This window comes from Monodon monoceros, unplaced genomic scaffold (genome assembly GCF_005190385.1).
Source record: "Monodon monoceros isolate NGI ecotype Baffin Bay Population unplaced genomic scaffold, NGI_Narwhal_1 Super_Scaffold_7, whole genome shotgun sequence".
NCBI lineage: Eukaryota > Metazoa > Chordata > Mammalia > Artiodactyla > Monodontidae > Monodon > Monodon monoceros.
In genome coordinates this window covers 62859021-62881240 of record NW_021703784.1, presented here as the reverse complement: position 1 = coordinate 62881240, position 22220 = coordinate 62859021, and the positions used below count along the sequence as shown (strand labels likewise).

Genomic DNA, 22220 nt, shown 5'->3' with positions numbered 1-22220 from the left:
GACATCGACACCACTGTAGGGGTCTCCTTGAGGGTGTTTCAAGAGGAGATTCGGCCTCTTCACGTTGCTGACTGACTCGTGTTTACTTTCTCCAGCAGAAGGGGGATGAGGCCGAAGTCTCTTCACCTCCCCTTGGCGAGCCTGTGAGTTTGAGGTCTGCCCAGTTTGGATGATTTGAGTGTGGGAGACATGGTGTCCCAGAAGCCTAGGCTGGCCCTGGGCAGCCTGCCAGTGGGTGTGCGTGAGTGGAAGGTCAAGGCTGAGGAAGCTAGAAGGTTCCTCTGCCCTACGGTGACTGGAAGCCTGAGGTGGAGGGGGTGAGGCTGTGGGATTCAGTGGGGATGACCTCCATGGTGGGCCTGCCCATAGTCTTACATTCGCAGTCAGGCTGCTGCCAGAGGCCGGGGGGACCACTGGGCCCAGCAACAGCCAGGGAAGACTGCTGCCCCCGTCAGCTCTAGTGAAAATTGCAGGAAAGCTCCAGCCCCTAGCTGGGACTCTACCTGGGGGCAGCCTGGAAAACCTCATCTCTGCTGACAAGCAAACGAAGAGCCCCACACCTGCTTAGAACCACCTGCTCAAGGTGGTGTCAGGGAAGCATAGAATCTAATCTCATCTAGAACTGGGTCTGGGATAGAGTCCTCTGGTAGAGTTTCAGCACACACACAAGACAGCCACACAAATACCCAGACAGACCCACGAACCTGCACCTCACAAAGCAGCTTTCCCTTGGGAAATGAAAGAAGAGCACAGAATCTTGGAACTTCTGAACAGCAAGCTATCAGCTTTGCAAGAACCCCCTTATTCAGTGATCTGTAACCTCTTTTGGATCATAGAACGCTCTGAGACATTGTTGAAAGCCATGGACTCTCTTCCCAGAAAAATACATACAACACACAAACCCACACATACATTTGTATATAATTTCAGGGAGTTCACAAACCTGATGGGAAATCTGAATCCCTAAGAGTTAAGGGCCTTGCCAGGCAGAGCTAGGACTAGAATCTGGGGCAACAGAGTCAAAGGCAAAACTTGTGGCTGCACTGCGTTCCGCTGTCCTCTGCAGCGCCTAGCCCTTGGGAAGCTCTTGGCAGGTTTTGAATGGCAGGTCCCCTTATCCTGTCTGTTTTACAAACCTCAGGCTTGTTTGTAGGTCCCCTTTGCCGGCTCAGATGTGACTGAGAAGTCCTCCCTTTCTACCTAGCCCATACCCCTCCAACACCTCCCCACCCCTACACACACACACACACACACACACACACACACGTACACACATACACGTGTGTGCACGTGCGTGCGCACACACACGTGCGGGTCCCTTAGCAGGGTCCATGGGGTTAGAGACCCCACAGCAGAGGTGAATCCACCCTTCTCCCCTCCAACCTGCCCCCGGGGTCCCAGCTCTACCTTGTCTCTTTCAGAATGTCCTCAAAGGGCTAGCTGACCGCAAGCAGAATGACCAGAGGAAAGTGTCTCAGGGCAGGCTGACTCCTCGCTCTCCCACAGTTGAGAAGTCCAAAGAAATTGCAATAGAACAAAAGGAAAACTTTGATCCCCTCCATCGCCCAGAGGCCATACCCAAGGGCCCAGCTTCTGGCACAGGCAGTGGTGGGAAAATGGCCCTGAACAGCCCCCAGCCTGGCCCTGTTGAGAGCGAGCTAGGGAAGCCGCTTCTGAAGACAGCCAAGGAGGGCAACCCTCTGCCCAGAAGCCCAACCCAGGGCTCTGGAGGGGCAGCTCCCCAGTCCCCCCAGGGGAAAAGTACAGTCGGAGAGCCCACAGGGTCCAAGGTTGGCTCCAAAGCTGAGCTGTGGCCCCCTGTGTCCCGGCCGCCCCTGCTGCGGGATGTCTCCTGGGACAGCAGTCCCGAAGAACCCGGCCCCCGGCTTCAGAAAGTGCTTGCCAAGGTGCCGCTGGCAGAGGAAGAGAAGCGTCTTTCAGGCAAAGCTGGCAGCCAGCTGGCCAAGGCTCCTGGACTTAAAGACTTTCAGATACAAGTGCAGCCGGTGCGGATGCAGAAACTGACCAAACTCCGTGAGGTGCGTTCCTGGGGTCCTGCTGGGCAGGGTGTGCATCCAGGTCCCCAACCTGGGCTGAGGGCCTCTGGCCGGGCTGACCTGGGTCTGGGGTGGGGCAGCTGTGGCCCAGACGTGGGCCTTGTGGAACCCTGAACCTCCCCACCCCAAAAACCAGCCCACTGGGCAGCATGTCCTTCATAAATATCACCTTTCGTGCCTCTACCCTGCTCACTCGGGTGAGGTCAGCTGGTGTAGAGCTGCCACATTTCAAGGGGAAGGTGGGTATATGGAAGGACATATGGGCCCTGAGTCCTGGGCTGTGTTTTCCTCTCTAACTGGAGCTGGTGGCTCATGAACAAGAAGCCTTTGATGGAGCACCTTGTCATGCCCAGGATGGGGCAAGGATGGAATGGCTTTTCCCTCTGTCTTGCCCCCCAAGCTTTCCTTCCTGATACCTGTTAACAAAGGGCCTCAAATCCATCCAAACATGGCCGTGAGGGGCTGCTCCCTCTGTGGTGAATTTCTTCTAACACCCCTGATGTCCCTAACTGTCACTGGCCATCAAACCAGGCACAGCTGTCTCTCATGGGGCTACTGCCCTATTCATGGAATGACTGGGGGTCATCCAGAGATGCAGGGGGAGAGAGCCCAGGGTGTGAGGAAGAGAAGAGTTTAACAGGACAAAGAAATCCTTACCCAAGCCCCACTTCCCCAGAGGGCCAACCCAGGCCACAGGCCAAGGCAGCCGGGACTCCACGGGGTGGGGCCTGGCGCCCGCACAGCTGGAGTTGGACGAGGCCCTCCTGGCTCCCCTACAGAGGGGCCGTGGGACAGGGAAGGAAATGAGGCACTTGACAGCGGTCAAGAGCAAGTGCGGGGCTGGGGGTCTGCACTAGCAGGAACGCGTTCCAACCGTGGCCACTGTCCTGCACAGAAGCCTTCTGCGTTGGAGGCTCCGGGGGAGCTGGGGCCTGGCTGCTGAGGTTAAAAACATTATACACGGAAAAGCCCACCCAGCCAGGAAGACCTCACTAACTAGCGGGTCAGCACAGGCCTGCAAGGGCCGCCCCTGGTGGGCCGCAGCCCCAGACCCCTGGGGAAGGTGACGCCAAGGAGGCCAGACAGGCATTTGCCTTCACGTGCCTCTGGGCAGCAGAGGCCAGGCCCAGGCGACAGGCCACCCCCAGACCCCTGCCAGTTCCCCTCTGCAGCAAAGAAAACCACAGAGAACCTGGAGGCCCCATCCCACTAACCACTGCCCTGTGTCTGACCACACCTCCAGTCCAAGCCAGGGTGCTGAGAGCCGCTTGGTTGTGGGCCTCTGGTTAAGGAAACAGGTCAAGGGCCCTGGCGCATGACTTCCATCTGGGCCAGAGCTCCCTCTGCTGGCCCTTTCCTCTCCTTCACCCGGGAGGAAAACCGTCCAAGTGGCCTTTGCTACCGGGACACTGAAAATCCCCTTAGAAGCACAGGTCACAGGCCCAAGGACCTCTGTGTGGCATTTCCACTTGGGAGCACCGGTCTTGGACTTGGAACAGGTGTGAGCCTACCTGTGCCACATACCTGCTGTCAGCATCCCCATCTCTTCTCGACTCTGCTGGCCGAAGCCCCAGGCAGCAGTGGCTATTGGCCTGCAGCCTTGGGACGGCAATCTGCAGGCCTCATTCGTCTGGAGAGTTTAACAACTCAAGAGGTGCCATCACAGGCCACTGAGGAACTGGGGGCAGGGGAGGTCCCAAGTCCTGAAAGTGGGCACTCACTGCCCAGAATAACAAGGCAGGAAGCTCCAGGCAGCTCAGAGCACAGCCATGGGATCACAAACATTGTTTCCATCTTTGGCGGCTCCATAGGCACCCAGGGGACCTCCTATCCCCAGAGCCCTGGGCTCTGCTTCTGTTTGTCCTCCAGCCTTCAGCCACCATGTGGCTGGCAGCTCCCTCGCCCTGAGGCTCACAGGCTTATTTAAAAAGCCAGCCATGCGAAGGACCATTCCTGACCCAAGGAATGGGGCACTGATGGTGGGGTTTCTAGCACCTTTACAGGCTGGGAGAGGAGCGGTCTTCCTGGTGCCCCTCAGATGTCGTGACTGTCCCCACCCCGAGTGCTGCCCCGTGAGACTGAGGGGTCACAGAGCCATAGAATGAGGGAAGAGTCCAGCCTGAGGTCACCATCTGAAACGTTGTCTTTCTTTTCCTAAAAAGGAGCACATCCTGCTAAGAAATCAGAACTTAGTGGGGCTCAAGCTTCCAGACCTTAGTGAAGCGGCTGAGCAGGAAAAAGGTAGGTGGGATCGGGGAGATGATCTCCTCAGGCTGGGGCTAGATTCATTTTCTCCAGATCAAAGAAGACGAACGTGTAAACACTGCACATCCTGTCAGGGCCTTTGTCCATCCCAGTGGCGAGTGTGGGCCAGACGCAGAGCAGGCCCTCAGTAAATATTTGCAAATGGATGAATAAGTGAATCAGATGGCGTTTCCTGCCCACTCAGAAAACCTCTAAACTTGTCTTCTTCCAACCAGCCCCCCTTCTGGACCCCTCCAGCCCTCCCTGAGCCTTGTTAGCACCTAGTGGGTCTGGAAGGGTGACCCAGGCCTGAACTTCTGCTGCTTCCTTTTCCTTTTCCTCTCACACCCAGGAAGCCACCCAGATAGAACAGTTCCTCTTTCTGAGACATCAGAGTCATCTCTTGCTTTCTAATCTGCTGTCACTACAAAGTCCAGACCCCAGCCCTTCCCTCCTGGTGGCTGCAAGGCCCCACCCACCCACTTGCCAGACTCGCCTTCAGAAAGTAAAACTTGGGGTCTCTTGCCTCACCTCCACCCCAGCTCCCATCTCCTGACTCACTTCTCCCGATGGCTCACGCTACTCGTGGTCATTCTCAGCATAGAAACCTTCTGCTTAAGGATTGTTCTGTGGCTGTGTCCAGGGTGCCACCAACCATGTTGGAAGCCCCTAGTCTGAAATATAGTAACTAACACCTACCTATTCAACATTGACAAGAAGATTCCCAGAAGTAAAACATCCAACAATTATTTTTTTTTTGGCAATCCAAATTTATTGAACTACTGATGCTAAGTTATGCAAAATTGCACCACTTTAATTAAGGCTTTTAGTTTACGTTTGGCCACCTCAAAAGGAGTTGTAACATTAGGTTGGTCAATTTAAATACTGTGGCTCCCTGTTGGATAGACACACAATGTTTACACCCAAATGTTAGTGCATACAAAGCAACAAGGCATTGTTAAATAAAACAGCAATAGTTACTGCAACTTAGGCCTTGTGACCAATTACACATGATTAAAATTACTTCCCACATTCACATCCACAGTACTCATCCACCATTTAACATCTCAACCAAAACGTTACGCATGTGAAACAATCACTAACAGGCAAAAATACTAAACCTGTATATTTGGTATTGCACATACACTTATGCATGAGCAAGCAGGGGATTCACAGTGAGAATCTACAGCTGCAGAAGCCTGAAAGTGATTTACAAAAATTGTTAAATCATTAAAAGATTGTTTGAAAATATACACTTCTTGTTGTAGACCCCCCACTGTATACACAACTATAAACATTGTTCCCTATGTAAACAAAAAAGGAAACATATAATAAAAGATTTGAAAAGTCTGGATATTTCCTTCCCAACAGATATTAAAGGCAACGTCTTTAAGACATTATACTGAAAGGACTATCTTATTTTAAAGACAAGATCACTGTCTCCACAGATTTTTAAAAATTAAAAAACTATATCGCTGTGTTAAAGCGCTTATTTGTACAATACAATGATAATGACCTTGAATTTATGTTTTAAAAATTACAATAAGCTACAAGTATCAAAGAAGTGAAGTTATCTGGAGTAGTCTATATAGGAGCTCTTTGGACTCTCTTCTATTATGCTAAAATAATAGTGGTGCTTTTAGGATTTACATTATTGTACTCTCCAATATAAAGTATGGGGCGTGTTAAAGTATACAGTACACCGTTTTCATACATGTACAACATTGGTGGATGAAAAATGTCTCTTAACAGTAATACTGGATTGTAGCCTCTGGTTTTACCAGCTGCATACTCTAGGACCATTATATAAGTAAAAATCTCTCTTGTGATACTGGAAAGTGATTAGAATGTGCAAACTGATATAGTAGCTTTCATCCGCCCCTTAAAGGGTACCACCACAGAAAGTCCGTTTAAGATGTTGGTAGGTTTAACAAAGTTGGAATGCTGGCACTGTTGAATTGGGCAGCAGTTCTTCAGACCTGGCTCAGAGCTACAGTGCATTTAGTGTAATAAAGCAGCTGACATGATGACTTTTTGCGGGCCTTCCCAGGCACTGGAGTTTTTCTGTTAATTTGCCACACTAGGTCATAAAAGATCTCATTAACATTTATTTTTGATTTTACAGAGGATTCTAAGAACGCACTGTTGTTCCATTGTCTTGCTAAATTTTGACCTTGTTCCTTTCCTACAACTCTTTCATCTTCCAAGTCACACTTATTACCAACCAGAATCATTGGAGCATCATCAGTGTCTTTAACTCGAAGAATCTGTTCTCTCAGATCTTGTAAATCATTAAATATGGACTGTGCTGTGATGGAATAAGCTAACGCAAAGCCTTGTCCGTTTTTCACGTACAAATCCCTCATTGCTGTAAATTGTTCCGTTCCTGCAGTATCCAAGATTTCAAGCATACACTGTTGTGCATTACTTCAACTTGCTTTCTATAAGAATCTTCTATTGTAGGATCATATTTTTCAACAAAAATTCCTTGAATAAATTGTACAGTCAGAGCAGATTTTCCAGCTCCTCCTGAGACAAAAACGACTAGCTTATACTCACGCATGGTGCAAACTTGTAAAATTTAGTACTTCTTGCACTGTCACCGGGTCCCCGCAGCCAGCGTCGCCTCGCGCTCCCTTCCGGGTCGCTGCTACCGGCGCTGCCGCTCCGGCTGGCTTACACGCCTGACTCTCCCAACAATTTTTTAAAGTACTAATTAAAAAAAATTAATCATCTTTAGATGAAATCTTTGGAAAAATATGATATACTTCTCTACTTTTAATTTCAAACTTGTTTATTAAAGCAGATTTTAAACCCTAGGGAAAGATTTATCTTAAAATTTCACCCACAACCCCATAAATTCTGAAAAAGCAACAGTTTTTATTCTTTCCAGTATTTACCCTTATTTATAATTTTTTCACAATTGGTTTGGTGGTGTAGATGTAACGCCCTGTTTCTACCTTTTTTTTTTTAAGATTTAATTTTATTTATTTTTGGCTACATTGGGTTTTCGTTTGCTGTGCGTGGGCTTTTTCTAGTTGTGGTGAGCAGGGGCTACTCTGTTGCGGCGCACAGGCTTCTCACTGCGGTGGCTGCAGAGCACAGGCTCTGGGTGCGCGGGCTTCAGTAGTTGTGGCTCGCAGGCTCAGTAGTTGTGGCGCACAGGCTTAGTTGCTCTGCGACGTGTGGGGTCTTCCCAGTCCAAGGATCGAACCTGGGTCCCTTCCATTGGCAGGCAAATTCTTATCCACTGTGCCACCAGGGAAGCCCCCTGTTTCTACTTTTAAAATACTTATTTCACGACTAATTCCATTATAGTTTGACTTGTCCTCATATTTATCATTTAATGGGTGCATAGTTTCGTTTTGTATGGATGTATCTATTGTTGGGTATTTCAGATGTTTACAGTTCTTTTAACTATGATTAACACCACTACTATAAACAACTTTGTAGCTGTAGGTTTTTTTTCTTTCTTCCTTTAAGTTACTCTCTTGGGATAAATTCTCAGGCTTGAGAATCACGGGGTCAAAGTGTAGGAATATTTGTAGGAATATTTGCATTTACCATATTGCCTCCAATGGGTGATGCTCCCTGTAGACTGAGTGAGGGGTCTTCTCACTAAACACTACCTGCACTAAACTTTGCTTTGCTTTGCTTTTGCTCCTTATTGGCCAGAATGTAATGAGAACAAGATGACCCAAAATAACAATTACTACTATTAGTAGTAGTAGTGCGAAATACCGTTCCATTATTACTTCAATTAATTTGCTTAAACTTAAAATTTTTAAACATTTTTTTCTTAATGGGTGAATTAACTATTTATTTCTTTACTCATGTGTTCATTTGGGTCTTGGGTTTTTTGTTGGTCATACATGTAGACCTTATAGATAGTAACCGTTCTTTGGCTGTATTTTTTGTCAATACTTTTTCATTTTTCTTGGTTTTTTTTTTGCCTTTGAACAAATTTTGTATTATTTTAGAGAGATCATAAAGTTTTTATACAGTAATTTTAGCCTATCTTTTCCTTTGAAAGTCTTCTATTATTTAAATCATTATAAAAATATTACTTCTCCTTAATTGGGATAACAAATCTATTTTCTGATAGTTTATCTACAGTTTGATTTATTTCTATTTATTTTGCTAATACCTCTGAAATTTGTTTTAAGATATAGGTATTTGAAGACTTAAGATTCTGTTACCTCAATAATATTTTAATAGTGTTTATATTTCTTATTACATTGTGGCTTAGATAATCATACACTGCATCTTTTTTTCATGTATAGCAAAGACTGGTTCTGGGCCCTTGATTCTGTTTTATTCTGGTCAGTATTGTACCATTTTAATTGCTGCTGCCTTATAATATGTTCTAGTGTACAGTGGGTTACTTCTCCCCCATTGCTCTTCTTTTTCAGAGTATTCATTATATTCTAGATACAAAGATTCAGTGCAAATTAATAGAGCAACTGGACAAGAATTCAGGAGATTGGAGTTCATGGCCAGACACCACTTAACGGTGTCCGGTGTCTTTAAATATGTTCCTCAGCCTCTGTGGGCCTCTGTTCCCTATTGGACTAGGACACTTCAGAAAGCTCTTAACTCTAACCTAAGATTTATGGATTCCAGGTCTTTTCCAGTTTTGCCTCTCACCTACCTATTCTTTAAGTGAAATTTATGTCATCTTATACAACATTTTAATTGTGATTGCTTTAAGGCTACACACTGGATTCAGAACTGTCCTAGTTTTGTTTGTTTTACAGTTCATAGATTTTTCAGTTATTTAGTTTGCAAGCATTTAGTTCTCATTCAGGCACGTGGTTTGTCCCTCTATTAATTTAAGTATTCCTTTCTTTTTCCTGTACTAGATTTAAGGATCTTTGTAAAGGCCTTCCATATCTCTTATTGAGACAAATTCTACATGATTTATATTTTTGCTTATTTATGAAGAAGACTTTTTTCATTAGATTTTCCTAACTGATAATCAGTGTCATAGATGAATGCTGCTTGGTATTATACATGTTTCTTGTATAATAAATATTACTGTTAACAAATGGTAGTGATTACAATAGTGGTTAAGTAGCATGATTATTATAACTAGGGTGATTACTGTGTACCAGGACCCATGCTAAGCATTTGACAATATTTCGCTTAATGCTTACAACAACCCTGAGGGGTGGGTCTTATTATACCCATTTTGCAGATGAGGAAATTGATTCAGGGAGATGGTAATTAACTGCTGAAGCCAGGATTGGAACCCAGATGTGTCTAAATCCAAAGGCTCTTGACCACTTTGCAAAATACCTCATTTTTTCACATTCACAATCTGTTATTTTATTTTATCAAATTCACTATTTGTCTTAGTTGTGTGCTTGTGCATGTGTATGTGTCTTTCTCTTGTATATCTGTATATGGTTTATTATTTTGGCAACATTCTCTAATATGACAATGGTGATAAGGAGAACTCTTGCGTTTTTTCTGTTTTTGTTTTTGTTTTTTTTTTGCGGCACGCGGGCCTCTCACTGTTGTGGCCTCTCCCGTTGCGGAGCACAGGCTCCGGACGCGCAGGCTCAGCGGCCATGGCTCACGGGCCCAGCCACTCCGCGGCATGTGGGAATCTTCCCAGACCGGGGCACGAACCCGTGTCCCCTGCATCGGCAGGTGAACTCTCAACCACTGCGCCACCAGAGAAGCCCTTTTCTGTTTTTAATTGAAATTTTTGTGTGTTTTTCTTTCAAGGACCATGTTGTACCTAGTTATTAAATAGATGCACTATTTTAACTTATTATTATTTCATATTTATATTATCACTAAATAGAAGGACATATAATATGTAGAAAGATAAAATATATAAATATAAAAATATATTATTTCATGTATTATTTTATATTTTTATTTTTCATTATTTTAAGGAAATATATTCTTCTCTTCCGAGTTTTAAGATTCATGTTGAATTTTGTCAATTTGTTTTGCATATCTATTAAAGAATCATATAAATTATATCATTTAATATATTAATTAATAATTTTCCATATATAGAAATAAACCCTTATGGTCCTGCAATAAAATGCATGTGGTCATGGTGTACTTTCTTTTATACTTACTACCAAATTTTCTATGTAAGTAACTCTTTTAAAGTATTCTGCAACCTTCCTGCTTTAATTAAGATAAAATCTAAGTTGTTTTGACATGAGGCCCCAAAGTTTGCTAACCTATAGGAGAGAGAAGATTGTTTCATGCTTAAGTAACAATTCTAAGGTGAGCTGTCGGGTTACAGGTGGCTCTGCTCCATGTGATCATTCGGAGACCCTGGTTTCTTCTCTGTTGTCATTTTGCCATCCCGTGAGGTATTACACTTGTCTACATGGTTGAAGCTGGATCATGGGTAAATCTGTGTTCCGGTTTGTAGGAAGGTGAAACAATGGAAGTACAGAGCAGGCTTTTTTTTTTTTTTAAGTAAACTGGGAGTTGCATATCTCTTTTTAGCTCCCAGTTCATTGGTGATGATGTGGCATGGCAATACCTAGCAGCAAGGGATACTGGGGAATGTTGTCACTAGCTGGGCTGCTGGCCATGTGTCCATATTAAACTCCTTTCACATGGAAGCTGAGGAGGGCAGATTTTGGTGGATGACCAGTTGTCTCTGTCACATTGTCTTTCTTACATAACAATATTAGAAAGTTTCTCATTTAGTGCATATGGAGCTTTTAGTTTTTTAATAAAATTTAATACTGCTTTGTAGAATTCTGTGGCATGAGGAACTATATAAATTGTTTGACCTTTCTCTTATTGATTACTGTTTAGGTTGTTTGTATTCTTTCTCTACTATAAACGATGTTATAATGAACATTCTCCATGATATATCTTTATAGAAATGCATGAGTTTTTCCATGGGATAGTACCTTAGAAGTAGAATTGCTTGATCAAAAGGTATTTATATTTAAATATATATGCATACTGCCAAGTTAACTTACAAATAATTATAACAATGTAGACATCCACTACTACAGCAACACCTCACTATCTAATACCAACAGGGAACAAGATGGATCTTAGAAATAAAATTACCAGGTAAATGAGTTTGATTCCTATAAACGCTAAATTGTAAAAAATTAACCAAGGAAGGTGTTCAGTAAAGGTACCCTCCCTCCCACTTTTCTCTCATTTCTAGAATCTGAGTGGTTAAAAGCTCAAGCTTCCCCACTTACCAGCTGCATAGCCTCAGGCAAGTTTCTTATGCTCTAGATGCCTTGTTTGCTCATCTATAAAATGGGGGTAAGAATAGTACCTACTTCACTGAGCTGATGTAATGTTTTTATGTGATACTGGTCTTTATTCCAGCAGGAACCTGTCATACATTTTAATTCCTGTCATCAAGGTTGTAGAATTCTTTCTTGCCAGCTAAGTGGGACATTGTACTCTGTGCTCCACAGTATATAGGGCAGTCTGGAGATGTGGCGGGCAACCACATGTGCTTGATCAGCAGAGTTGTGACTTCCTTTTCCTACATTCTGAAAGCTCCATCAAAGAGCCTCATCCCTGCCTGTACCTGGGACCAAAGGTATTGTAAACCCCCCCTGGGAGCTAGAGAGTCTGGCCCCCTTAACAGGTTCTAAATACAACAGTGCATATGAGCTCATTGGGAAGAACTCAAGTCTCCTGATGATTGTTGGCTGTTCCTTTGGGAGATGGGGGAAATCTAGAACATTCTGGAGTCTTAAGAACTCTGGCTCTGCTTCGGTTTCTGAGGACTTGGAGACTCTCTTCCCTGTTGCATCTGGTCTTTCCAACAAGCCATCCTTCAAGGGTTCACAGGGACCCTTTGAAGGATGTTTGGGTCTTGATCATCTGCAGGTCATTTCAAGCCAAAGACATGAGGCTGACTGTGGACCAGTTCCTGGGCTGCATGTTGGGGGTGCAGAGGTGAAGGAGGCTCAGGCCCTGCCGTCATTACCAGTCCCTTGGCTCCCTCAACAACCTCCTATCCCATCCCTCTGCTTGCACTCCTGACCTCCTCACCCAGTTCAATCCACCATCCGCAGGCAGCGAGAGGAATCTCTGAAATGCAAATCTGGTTCAGCCTCTTCAGAGACTTCATTCTGCTCTCAAAATGAGCACTAGAATCCTTAGTAGAGCTTAAGAGGCCCTGTGTGATTAACCCTGCTCACCTCGCCAGCATCTTCTAGGACCACTCTCCTCCTCCCTCTCAACGTCTTAGTCTTCCTTCAGCAACTCATTCCTCCTCCTTCTTAGGCTTGGCACATGCTGTTCTCTCTACCTGCAATGTTCTTCCTCTCTTCCTCTTTGCCTAATGAGCTCCCATTCAGTCTCTAGATATCTGCTCATATGTCACCTTCCTAGGGAAGACTTTTTCAGCACGCTCCAGATGCTTCTCCCTTATAAAATCTATCACAGCATGAAAAGTAACATTTGGGTATTTCTCTAATTAATCTGTCCTGCCAGGTAACAAGCTCCCAGAGGACAGTGACACATCTGTTTTGCTCAGCATTATATGCCTAGCTCCATGCTCATTGCCTGGAGCATAGTAAGCACTAAATAAATATTGAATAAATTAATGAGCTCACCCTCACCTTGTAGGAGAGGAAATACAAGGGTAGATAATGTCATTACAATACATTGTGTTAAGACTTTAAGCCCATAAAGTACCTAGGAACACAGAGGAAGAAGCAGCCAGCTCAGTAGGGGTGAATGAGTCAGGGCAGGATCCTTGGAGGAGCAGCTTTGAGCTGAGGAAGAGAAGGGCATCCCAGGCAGAGGGAATAGCAGGAGCAAAGGCACTCGGGCATCTTCTAGCACTTGGCATGTTCCAGAAACATAAGGAATCCCAGGTGAACCAAGTGTGAACCATGTGTCCCAAAGAGATGGGCAGCAAGTGTGGAGTGGAGGTGGGAATCAGAGAAGGTAAAGTCTCTGAGGTCTAATTAATGAGTTTGAACTTCCTTTAGCACCCCTTGCAAAGCCAGAGAAGCCTGTAGGTAAGGAAGCATGAGGGTCAAAGCTGAGTCTAAGAATAATTCTTCTGGACAGTTTATGAAAGCTGAGGCTAGAGGTGGGGAGACTAGGTAAGAGGGTATGGAAGCAGCCTGGTGAGAGGTGATGGGACTGTAGACTGAGATGGACAGGAGGGAACGTGGGGAGGATAGGTTTGAGAGCCATTTGGAGGTCAGCTTGGCAGGACTTGATGAGGGGATGGGGTGGAGGGGGAGACCAGAAAGACCAACAGGTGTGCGTCTGCACGGCCAAGGGGGTGATGGTGCTATTAATCAGGGTGGGGAGCACAGGAGAAGGAGCTCCCTTAAGGAGAAAGACAACACGTTTGGGTTTGGACATCTGAATGCCTATGGGAAGAAGCCTGGATGTCGCAGTCTGACAGAACTGGCTTTGCATCCTGGCACTACCAGCATCTAGCTGGGATCCTGGGGAATCTACTTAACTTTGCTGAGCTTCGGTTTCCTAGTTCGCAGCGTCCCCAGAAACTGAACTTAGCAATATTTGCTCTGCAAGGCTATTCTAAGGAGTAAATGAGAAAGTGCCTCTAATGCAAGCTTATGTTTGATCAATGGTAGTTGTTGAAGTGGTTTTTGTTATCCTGATCCAGAGGGTAATGTCTAGGACGTGGCTGGATATCTGGACCTGGACGTTGGGAGAGGTGTGGGCTGAGGCAGTCCTTCCAGACACCCCAGTCTGGGGCTCAGGGCCCTCAGGTCTCAGGCAAGGAGAAGGCCCTCTGAGAAAATAGATCAGAAGAGAGTTGATCCCCAGGTCAAATATCTTTGGCCTTTTGGGGGATCGTCCTGGACCTCAGCACATCTTTAACCAGAAGCCCCCAAAGTTACTTTTCCAAGTCCTGGAGATTGCCAGAAACAAAAGCTTTCATTGGAATGAGGTGGTAAAGGCAGATATTTTAAAAATAATTTTACTGTTTTTATTAAAAATAGCTCGTCGATTATCAAAAAATTCAACTAACAGTGAAAAATACAAAGAAGAAAGTAAAAATCGCTTACATCAAACATCCCCTTTCCCACAAATACAGAAGGAGTGAGAGAGATTATAGATTGCTCCATATACTTTTTTTTAATAAAAAGTATGAAAATTTAATTGAACTTGAATTAAAGTGAAGTGAAAGTGTAGGGCTTGCTGAATTTTGGTAATTGCTCCCTCCAAAAAAAAAAAAAAGAGGTTAGTTTTAAAAAGTTTAAAAATAGATATTATGAAATGCATTAAGGGTTTGGAGTCATTGAGGTTCGTTTTTATATTACATATTTCAAGTTTGGATTATTGCAGGGAAAGATGAGAACGGCAGTATTTCTCCCCACTTTCATATGTCTTCCTAACCTTTCCATCTCCACCTATACAAATGATAAGTTATTCTTTTTATACTCTCAAGGTTGTAACGTGTACATTCCACTCTATAACCATAATTTCCATAGTTGTTTAGCTTTAAGCTTATATGTAAGCGAATTTAATGTTCACCACCAGTCCCCTTACTGTGGCTCACAATTCCCAAGCTTATGATTTTGATTTATGTCTTGTTTAGCTGGATTTCATCATCCAATAGTTTTCCTAGAAGGGCTTAGAGGTGCATTTTCCTTGAATTCTAGCATGTTTGAAAATGTTCTTATTCTTGAAGGACAGCTTAGATGGTTATAAATTCTGGATCACTCTTTTCCCCAGAGCTTTGTAGATGTTACGCTGTATTCAGTGTTGTAGAGAAGTCTGAGACCAGCTTATTTCCAGCACCTCTCAACCCTTACTTTCCCCTGTAGGTTACTTACTCTTTCTATGAGGGTAGTTGGAGAAGCATTTTTATGTTCATATATAGCTATGGATCTATATAAGATATATATACATGCATAGAAAAGAGTAAGGTTTTATATATATATATATATATATTTTTTTTTTTTTTTTCTCTTGGTGTGCTTTTTCAGTCTGCAAGTTCAGCTTTTCTCTCAGTGGAGGAAATTTTTTCTTCTCTTATGTCTTTGAATGTGTTCTTTGTTCCTTTTGTTTTTTCACTACTTCAGAGCCACCATAATCTGTAAATTTCTCCTCAGTGTCTCCACTGTAGGTCCATTACTCTACCTCTCAATACTTTAATCTTTCTTTCCTTCTTTACTTCCTTGTGCTCATCTCAATCTCCCCCACTAATTCAGCTTGAGGCTCTATCTGTTTTACTCCTGCATATTTCCAACACATTGGTTAGTTCTATATTTTTAGAATTTTTTGCTTCATTTTGTTATTTTGGTCTTCAGTTTATTTCCTTAAATTGTAATCTTCTTCCATTTTGTGCAATCCTCTCATCTCACCTCTGATTCCTATTTTCATTTTTCCAGGTTCTAATTTCTCCTTGAGTCAAGACATTTGTGGTATACATTTCGCACAAAAATGCATTTTATGTGTTTCTTGCATCTATGTTTCTATTCTGACATGTCTCCAGCATGTTTCTTTTCTTCTTTCCTTTATACCTTCCTCTCCTCTTTCCTTCCTCTTTTGACTATACTATTTTTGTGTAGTTGCCATGCCATTTGTTTTCATTTAATTTTTTTTTTGATATGGACATTTCTACCTGGATTTTCTCTTGACCTAGATATATTGTGTAGGTCAAATTTCACCGACTTTTTCCTACCTTTTCTGAGATCTCTGTCCTCCTGGCAGCTCTTAGTTGAGGACTGGGTATTTTGTGTCTGCGTTGTCACTGCTTGGGTGGTGGGGAAAAGAGGAAGTTCAGCTGGTGCTGTGGATAGTGGTGTTGTGGGTTGGTTTCTGCTCTTTTTCTATAACTTTGTTAATAGTCTAACACTTGAATTTATTCCACTGAAGTGGGGGCATATCTTATTCCCTTGAGTGAGCAGTAGTGGGGCATGGATTATTTCACCAGTTCAGGGTAGAATTACAGGGACAATCTGCCCAGGTGTTTATTTTCCACACTTAACCCAGCTATTCCCAGCAGCCACTCTCACTCCCCTGCCAGATAAAGGAAGGAAAAGATAGACAAAATCCAAAGAGTTTGGCCACTCTGCTATTCCTCAGAAGTGCAGGTTGGGGGTAGGGGTTGTGACCGCTTCAGTTGGGGCTTTCTATGTGTCTCCTGTCACTCGCTCTATCAGAAGGGATTGTTTTATTTGTGTTCTCTTACTTTCCTTTCTGGTAAGTCCCTCTGTTGTTTGAGATCATCAGCTCTGGTAGAATACTATGCTGTCATTCTGCTTCTCCTCTCCCCTCCTCCTCAGTATGAAAAGCACATAGCAGCACAGGCAGTTTTTTGTCTTGTTGGAGTGTTCTTATGGTGGGATGGATATCCTTCTACTCTAGAGAAACTTTCTGAATCGCCTCTGCAGCTGCCTGCCCACCCCTCGGTCCACTTCTCTTCCAGCTCTGTAGTCACAAAAGTGACTACAAAAGTTTGTCACAACGTTTCCTCTCACATCTTCCTCTCAGTACTGATTCTTTGAGGGAGGAAGAAAGGGTTATCAAGGGTGGGAACTCTACATTTACTTCTAGTAAGTTCTGTTTTTCTCTGGCCATTATTTTTAAAGATTATTGCCTTTTCCTGTACTTGAGAGCTGCTGGTCTATTTTTAGTTGACTTTAAATTTTTTGTTGTTGTTATTGTTGTTAATTTGGTTGAGATCAGGAGGGTGGCAGGTTCTGGGATCACTCTGTTTATTTATTTATAATTTTTATTTACTTATTTATTTTTGGCTGCATTGGGTCTTCGTTGCTGCGCACGGGCTCTCTCTAGTTGTGGCGAGCAGGGGCTACTCTTTGTTGCGGTGCGCAGGCTTCTCACTGCAGTGGCTTCTCTTGTTGCGGAGCATGGGCTGTAGGCGCGTGGGCTTCAGTAGTTGTGGCATGAGGGCTCAGTAGTTGTGGCTCACCGGCTCTAGAGCGCAGGCTCAGTAGTTGTGGCACATGGGCTTAGTTGCTCTGCGGCATGTGGGATCTTCCCAGACCAGGGATCGAACCAGTGTCCCCTGCATTGGCAGGTGGATTCTTAACCACTGCACCACCAGGGAAATCCTGGGATCACTCTTAAGACAGCCATTTTAGCAGGGCTAGAAACCCATCCCTTTTTGAGGAGTGGGGTTCTACCTAGGGGACTTTTCTGGGCAAAAGCCCCTCATATGACTTCCCTGTGATTATTGGACCTCATACAGTTATGTCAATCATAGATTTCTCAGGAGCCCACTGCTTCATTCTCTCTCTGCTGGGTGCAGTGGGGAATACATAAAGGTAGAGTGTGACCAAAGGCACCACAAGGTTTGCCATCTGTCACATGGAAACGTCAGACAGCAGTAAGTGTCAGGACAGAACCCAAGAGGTGACAGGTAACTAAGAGAACTAGCTACCTGATATGAGTCGAATCTCATATCCAAAGAAGGATCACTGACTGCCCTGACTCTGACAGATGGTCCTCCGGACTTTGCTGGATTCCTTGAGTACCAGGAAACTCATGAACACTGTTCAGTTATCGGGAAGTTCAAAGTATTTAAACATTGTTTACCTGGAGCCAAACTATACCTCCTCTTCTCTCTGCATGGTCTCCCTTGGTGAGGCTTCTAATTCACATGACTCCCAATCTTAGCTCCATTTAGATGGCTACCACAACCTTGCCCGTAGTCCTGATCTCTGGCCTGGACTACAGTTCTGGAAATCTGTTGGGTCAAACCCATGAAAGACGGCAAAACATGGATAACTAAAAGTCCTGCGTGCAAATGGAAAATAACCATTGTATGGGACGAAGATACCTGATTTGGTTCAAGTAAAAGAGATTCAAGGCTTTTAATCCTAAATGTGCTGTGAGCCCATAGTGTAGGGCACAGCAAGTCTGTGCTAAATGAATAACTAATGTCAATGCCAAGACCATTTGCCACTGTGCCCCTGAGCTAAGAGCTTGTTAGAGCACATCTGGGCTTCTGGGACAGCAACAACCAGAATGCGTGCAGTCAGGGGGTGGTATCTAGAGGCCGCAGTGAACAGTTGGGAAAATCGGGCTACAACCTGGAGAAGGGAAGCTTTGGAGAGGTACAAGAGCTGTCTTCAAGCAGGAGAAAAATTAGTGGGAAAGAGAGTACTTGGTTTGTTCTTTCTGCCTTCAGAGCACAAACCCACGACAGGTTTAGGAGATAAAAAAAAAAAGGCTATTTATTGGTTCTGTTGACGAGGAGGCATCTATTTCTGAGATCTGTAAAAGATCTAATGACCTTAGCTTTACTCTGGAAAAACCCTGTTTCTACTCCTATCTATGGGAATATGGAACCAGATGCTGATTTCTAAGTAGGACACAGATGATAGAACTTCTGAATTCATATGAGGAAGAATAGTTGGGCAGCAGGCCTCTTGAGAAGCCTGCCAAAGAGAGGGGACTTTTCCAAACTTTATAGCCAAAGAGCCAACAATTTTCCAGTTGCCAGAAACCAACCTCAGACCCCAGACACAAGAGCCTGCTTGGTACTATGGAGAGCAATGGGAAGAACATAGAACTCAGAGCAGATAGAATTATTTGAAGCCTATGCCATTTACCAGTTCTGTGACCTTAAGCAAGTTATTAATCTTGCTGAGTCTTAGTTTACCCACCTGAAAAATGGGATGATTAAGGTCTAGCTCACTGGGTCATTGTGAGGATAAAATAACAATTATAAAACGCCTGGCATATAACCAGGTTCCAATAAATGTTAAAGCTATTCCTTACCCCCTGAAGCAAATTGCCAAGAGTATTACATTTTATAAATTAAACACTTTTTTTTTCAGGGCCCCCTTCTGAACTCTCCCCAGCTATTGAGGAAGAAGAGTCAAAGAGTGGCCTGGATGTCATGCCCAATATTTCTGATGTGCTGCTTCGCAAACTGCGGGTCCACAAGTCTCTCCCTGGAAGGTAAAATTGGGGCATGGGTTGCACAAGACCCCACATTGGGTGGCCCCTGTATTCAATTGTAGATAGGACACAGGAGCACCAGACTTGATTTTTGACCCCAGAAGGGTCAAAGTCCAATAGTTCAGACAGGACTAATCCACCCAAAACAAAAAGAATAATAAAGAGCCAGGTGAGGTGGTTCGAACTCAAAGAGGAGCAGGTGGAGTTCATAGGTGAACAATGCCATCAAGAAAGTGAAAAGACAACCCCCAGAATGGGAGGAAATATTTGCAAAGCACATATATGATAAGGGACTTGTTTCTATAATATATCTTCGAAGAACTCTTATAACTCAATAAAAAAAACAACTAATTTAAAAAATTTTTAATTGAAGTGTAGTTGATGTACAGTATTATATGTTACAGGTATACAACAGAGTGATTCACAATTTTTAAAGATTATACTCCATTTATAGTTATCATAAAATATTGGCTATATTCCCTGTGTTGTACAATATATCCTTATAGATTATTTTATACATAATAGTTTGTACCTCTTAATCCCCTACCCCTATCTTGCCCCTCCCCACCTCCCCCCCAACTGGTAACCACTAGTTTCTTCTCTATATCTGTGAGTCGGCTTCTTCTTTTGTTATATTCACTAGTTTGTTTTATTTTTTTAGATTCCACATAAGTGGTATCATACAGTATCTTTCTTCCTCTGTCTGACTTATTTCACTTAGCATAATACCCTCCACGTCCATCCATGTTGCTGCAAATGGCAAAATTTCAATTCTTTTTTATGGCTGAGTAGTATTGACAACTAATTTTTTTAAGTGGGCAGAAGATTTAAATAGACATTTCTTCAAAGAATATATATGGGGGTCAATGAGCACATGAAAGGATGCTCAGCATCAGTAGTAATTAGGGAAATGCAAATTCAAATGGTTTATCATGAATAATAAATGATAAATTCATTAAATGAATGATTTATCATTTATCATAAATGATTAAAATGAGATATAATTTTATATCCCTAGAATGGTTTTAATAAAAAAGATGGGCAATAACAAACGTTGGTGAGGATATGGAGGAATTGAAATTCTCAGTAAAATGGTACAGCCACTTTGGAATAACAGTTCATCAAAAAGTTAAACAGGGCTTCCCTGGTGGCGCAGTGGTTGGGAGTCCGCCTGCCAATGCAGTGGGCGTGGGTTCGTGCCCCGGTCCAGGAAGATCCCACATGCCGTGGAGCGGCTAGGCCTGTGAGCCGTGGCTGCTGGGCCTGCGCGTCCGGAGCCTGTGCTCCGCGGCGGGAAAGGCCAGGGCAGCGAGAGGCCCACGTACCGCAAAAAAAAAAAAAAAAAAGTTAAACATACAGTTATTGTATGGCCCAGCAATTCCACTCCTAGGTATATAACAAAGAGAAATGAAAATATATGTCCACACAAAAACTTGTATGTGAATGTTCAATAACAAGCATTTTTCATAATAGCTAAAAATGGAGACAAACCAAATGTCCATCAGCTAATAAATAAATAAAATCGGATATATCCATAGAATGGAATACTATTCAGCCATAAAAATGAAATACTTATATATGCTACCAGATGGATGAACCTCAAAAACATTATGCTAAGTGAAAGAAATCAGTCATGTGTTGTATGATTCCATTTATATGAAATACTCACAATAGGGAAATCCACAGAGACAAAGGAGATTAGTCATTGTATAGGGCTGGGGATTGGGGGAGTGACCACTAATTGGTATAGGGTTCCTTTTTGGGAGGATTAAAAAGTTCTAAGATTGACTGTAATGATGGTTGTACAATTTTATGAATATACTAAAAACTACTGAATTGCAAATATAAGAGCATGAGAAAAAGGAAAGAACAGTAAATGCAAAGGCCCTGGGGCCACAACAACGTAAGTGTGTTTGAAGAGCAGAATGGCGAATGTGGCTGAAGAGTGGGAAGAATCCGGCAGGGGCCAGTTCACAGAGGCCTTTGATTTTATTCTAAGGCCTATTAAGGCAGTTTGAATTCTGAGGCACATCCAGAGTGGTCTCCTAGTACGTCACCTGCTAGGCCTCCACCCTTTTGGAGGGTAATGGCTCTGCCCCTCCCTGCCTGTGCCAGTTCATGAGGCATAGCTCTCTGCTTCAGGAGCTGACCTTGTCATGTGGCTTCTTTACCTAAACCACACCTCCCTGGGTCCTCAGGGCCTTGTACATTTTTCAAAAATGCGTTCTATAGCAAAAAAGCAGAACGTGAGTAATCAAGGTAGAAAAGTAAGTTTGGTTAATAATTGATGAAAACGTAATTTTCACATAATATCCAAACAAAGCCAGGAATCAAACGCAAGCTCAGTGAGTTTGATAACCCATTTAAGCAAGATGTGCATGTCCTATATGACAGCTGACATTGTGTTGGCTGGCCCCCAGAGGAAAGGGCCTGACGGGTGGGCCTGTGCAGAACTGCAAGCCTCAAACAGCTTTGCACTTGTTTATCTCGTGCTCTGTACTCTGCTGACTTGATGGCCATGGGGTCTTGTTGCCTCATCCTGACAGGAAGGTTCTCATAGTCCCTTGTCAGGGGTGAGAACCAACCCCTTGCAGAGATTGCTGACCCCTACCTTTGCTCTCGGGGTCCCTCCACACCCGTCAAAGGGAGGAAGCTGTGTTTCCTGAGAACCTTATCGATGGCATGCTGGTTGCCAAGTCCTGTGACGCCAGTAGGACTCCTCCCCGTTCTCCCACACCAGCACGGGAAAGGGCCCGGTGCATTATTTACGTCGTCCGGGTTTCAGAGCAGGGCTTGCTTTAGTCACCAGCCAGAGCAGCAGCCGAGCAAGGGTGCAGAGTGGAGGATGCTTGCTGTGGGAACCGCACCCTCTGCACCAGCTGGGGCTCTCTTGGCCAAACTCTGATTCCAGCCATCAGAAGAGGCTCTTGCTGTGGAGAAGAGCTCTGGCCACTCTTCCCTACTGTCTATTCTCTGGCTCACATGCACCCTTGTCACACCCCTCAGAGGCAGGAGGAGGGTCAGGCTTTG

General features: G+C 44.0%; 2 protein-coding genes across 6 annotated transcripts in view; one reads left to right on the top strand and one right to left on the bottom strand.

Annotated features, from left to right (window-relative positions):
* Positions 1-22220, top strand: part of MRVI1 (murine retrovirus integration site 1 homolog) — a 77895-nt gene that overhangs the window by 21006 nt on the left and 34669 nt on the right. For 3 of the 4 annotated variants that reach the window (XM_029207377.1, XM_029207375.1, XM_029207376.1), the window contains 4 exons: positions 96-143; positions 1422-2039; positions 4220-4298; positions 19067-19190. In XM_029207377.1, the coding sequence (XP_029063210.1) occupies positions 96-143; positions 1422-2039; positions 4220-4298; positions 19067-19190 (869 nt within the window). The remainder of the gene's footprint in view (positions 1-95; positions 144-1421; positions 2040-4219; positions 4299-19066; positions 19191-22220) is intronic. The other variant, XM_029207378.1, reaches the window with a different exon arrangement.
* Positions 6141-6864, bottom strand: LOC114886635 (ras-related protein Rap-1b-like). 2 transcript variants are annotated; one of them, XM_029207381.1, is made up of 2 exons: positions 6740-6864; positions 6141-6683 (listed from the first exon to the last, which is right to left on the bottom strand). In XM_029207381.1, exons 1-2 carry the CDS (start codon positions 6862-6864, stop codon positions 6275-6277), a joined length of 534 nt encoding a protein of 177 aa, XP_029063214.1. In that variant the 3' UTR covers positions 6141-6274. The 2 variants fall into 2 exon arrangements, with proteins under 2 accessions (XP_029063214.1, XP_029063215.1); XM_029207382.1 differs by having other exon boundaries at positions 6809-6864.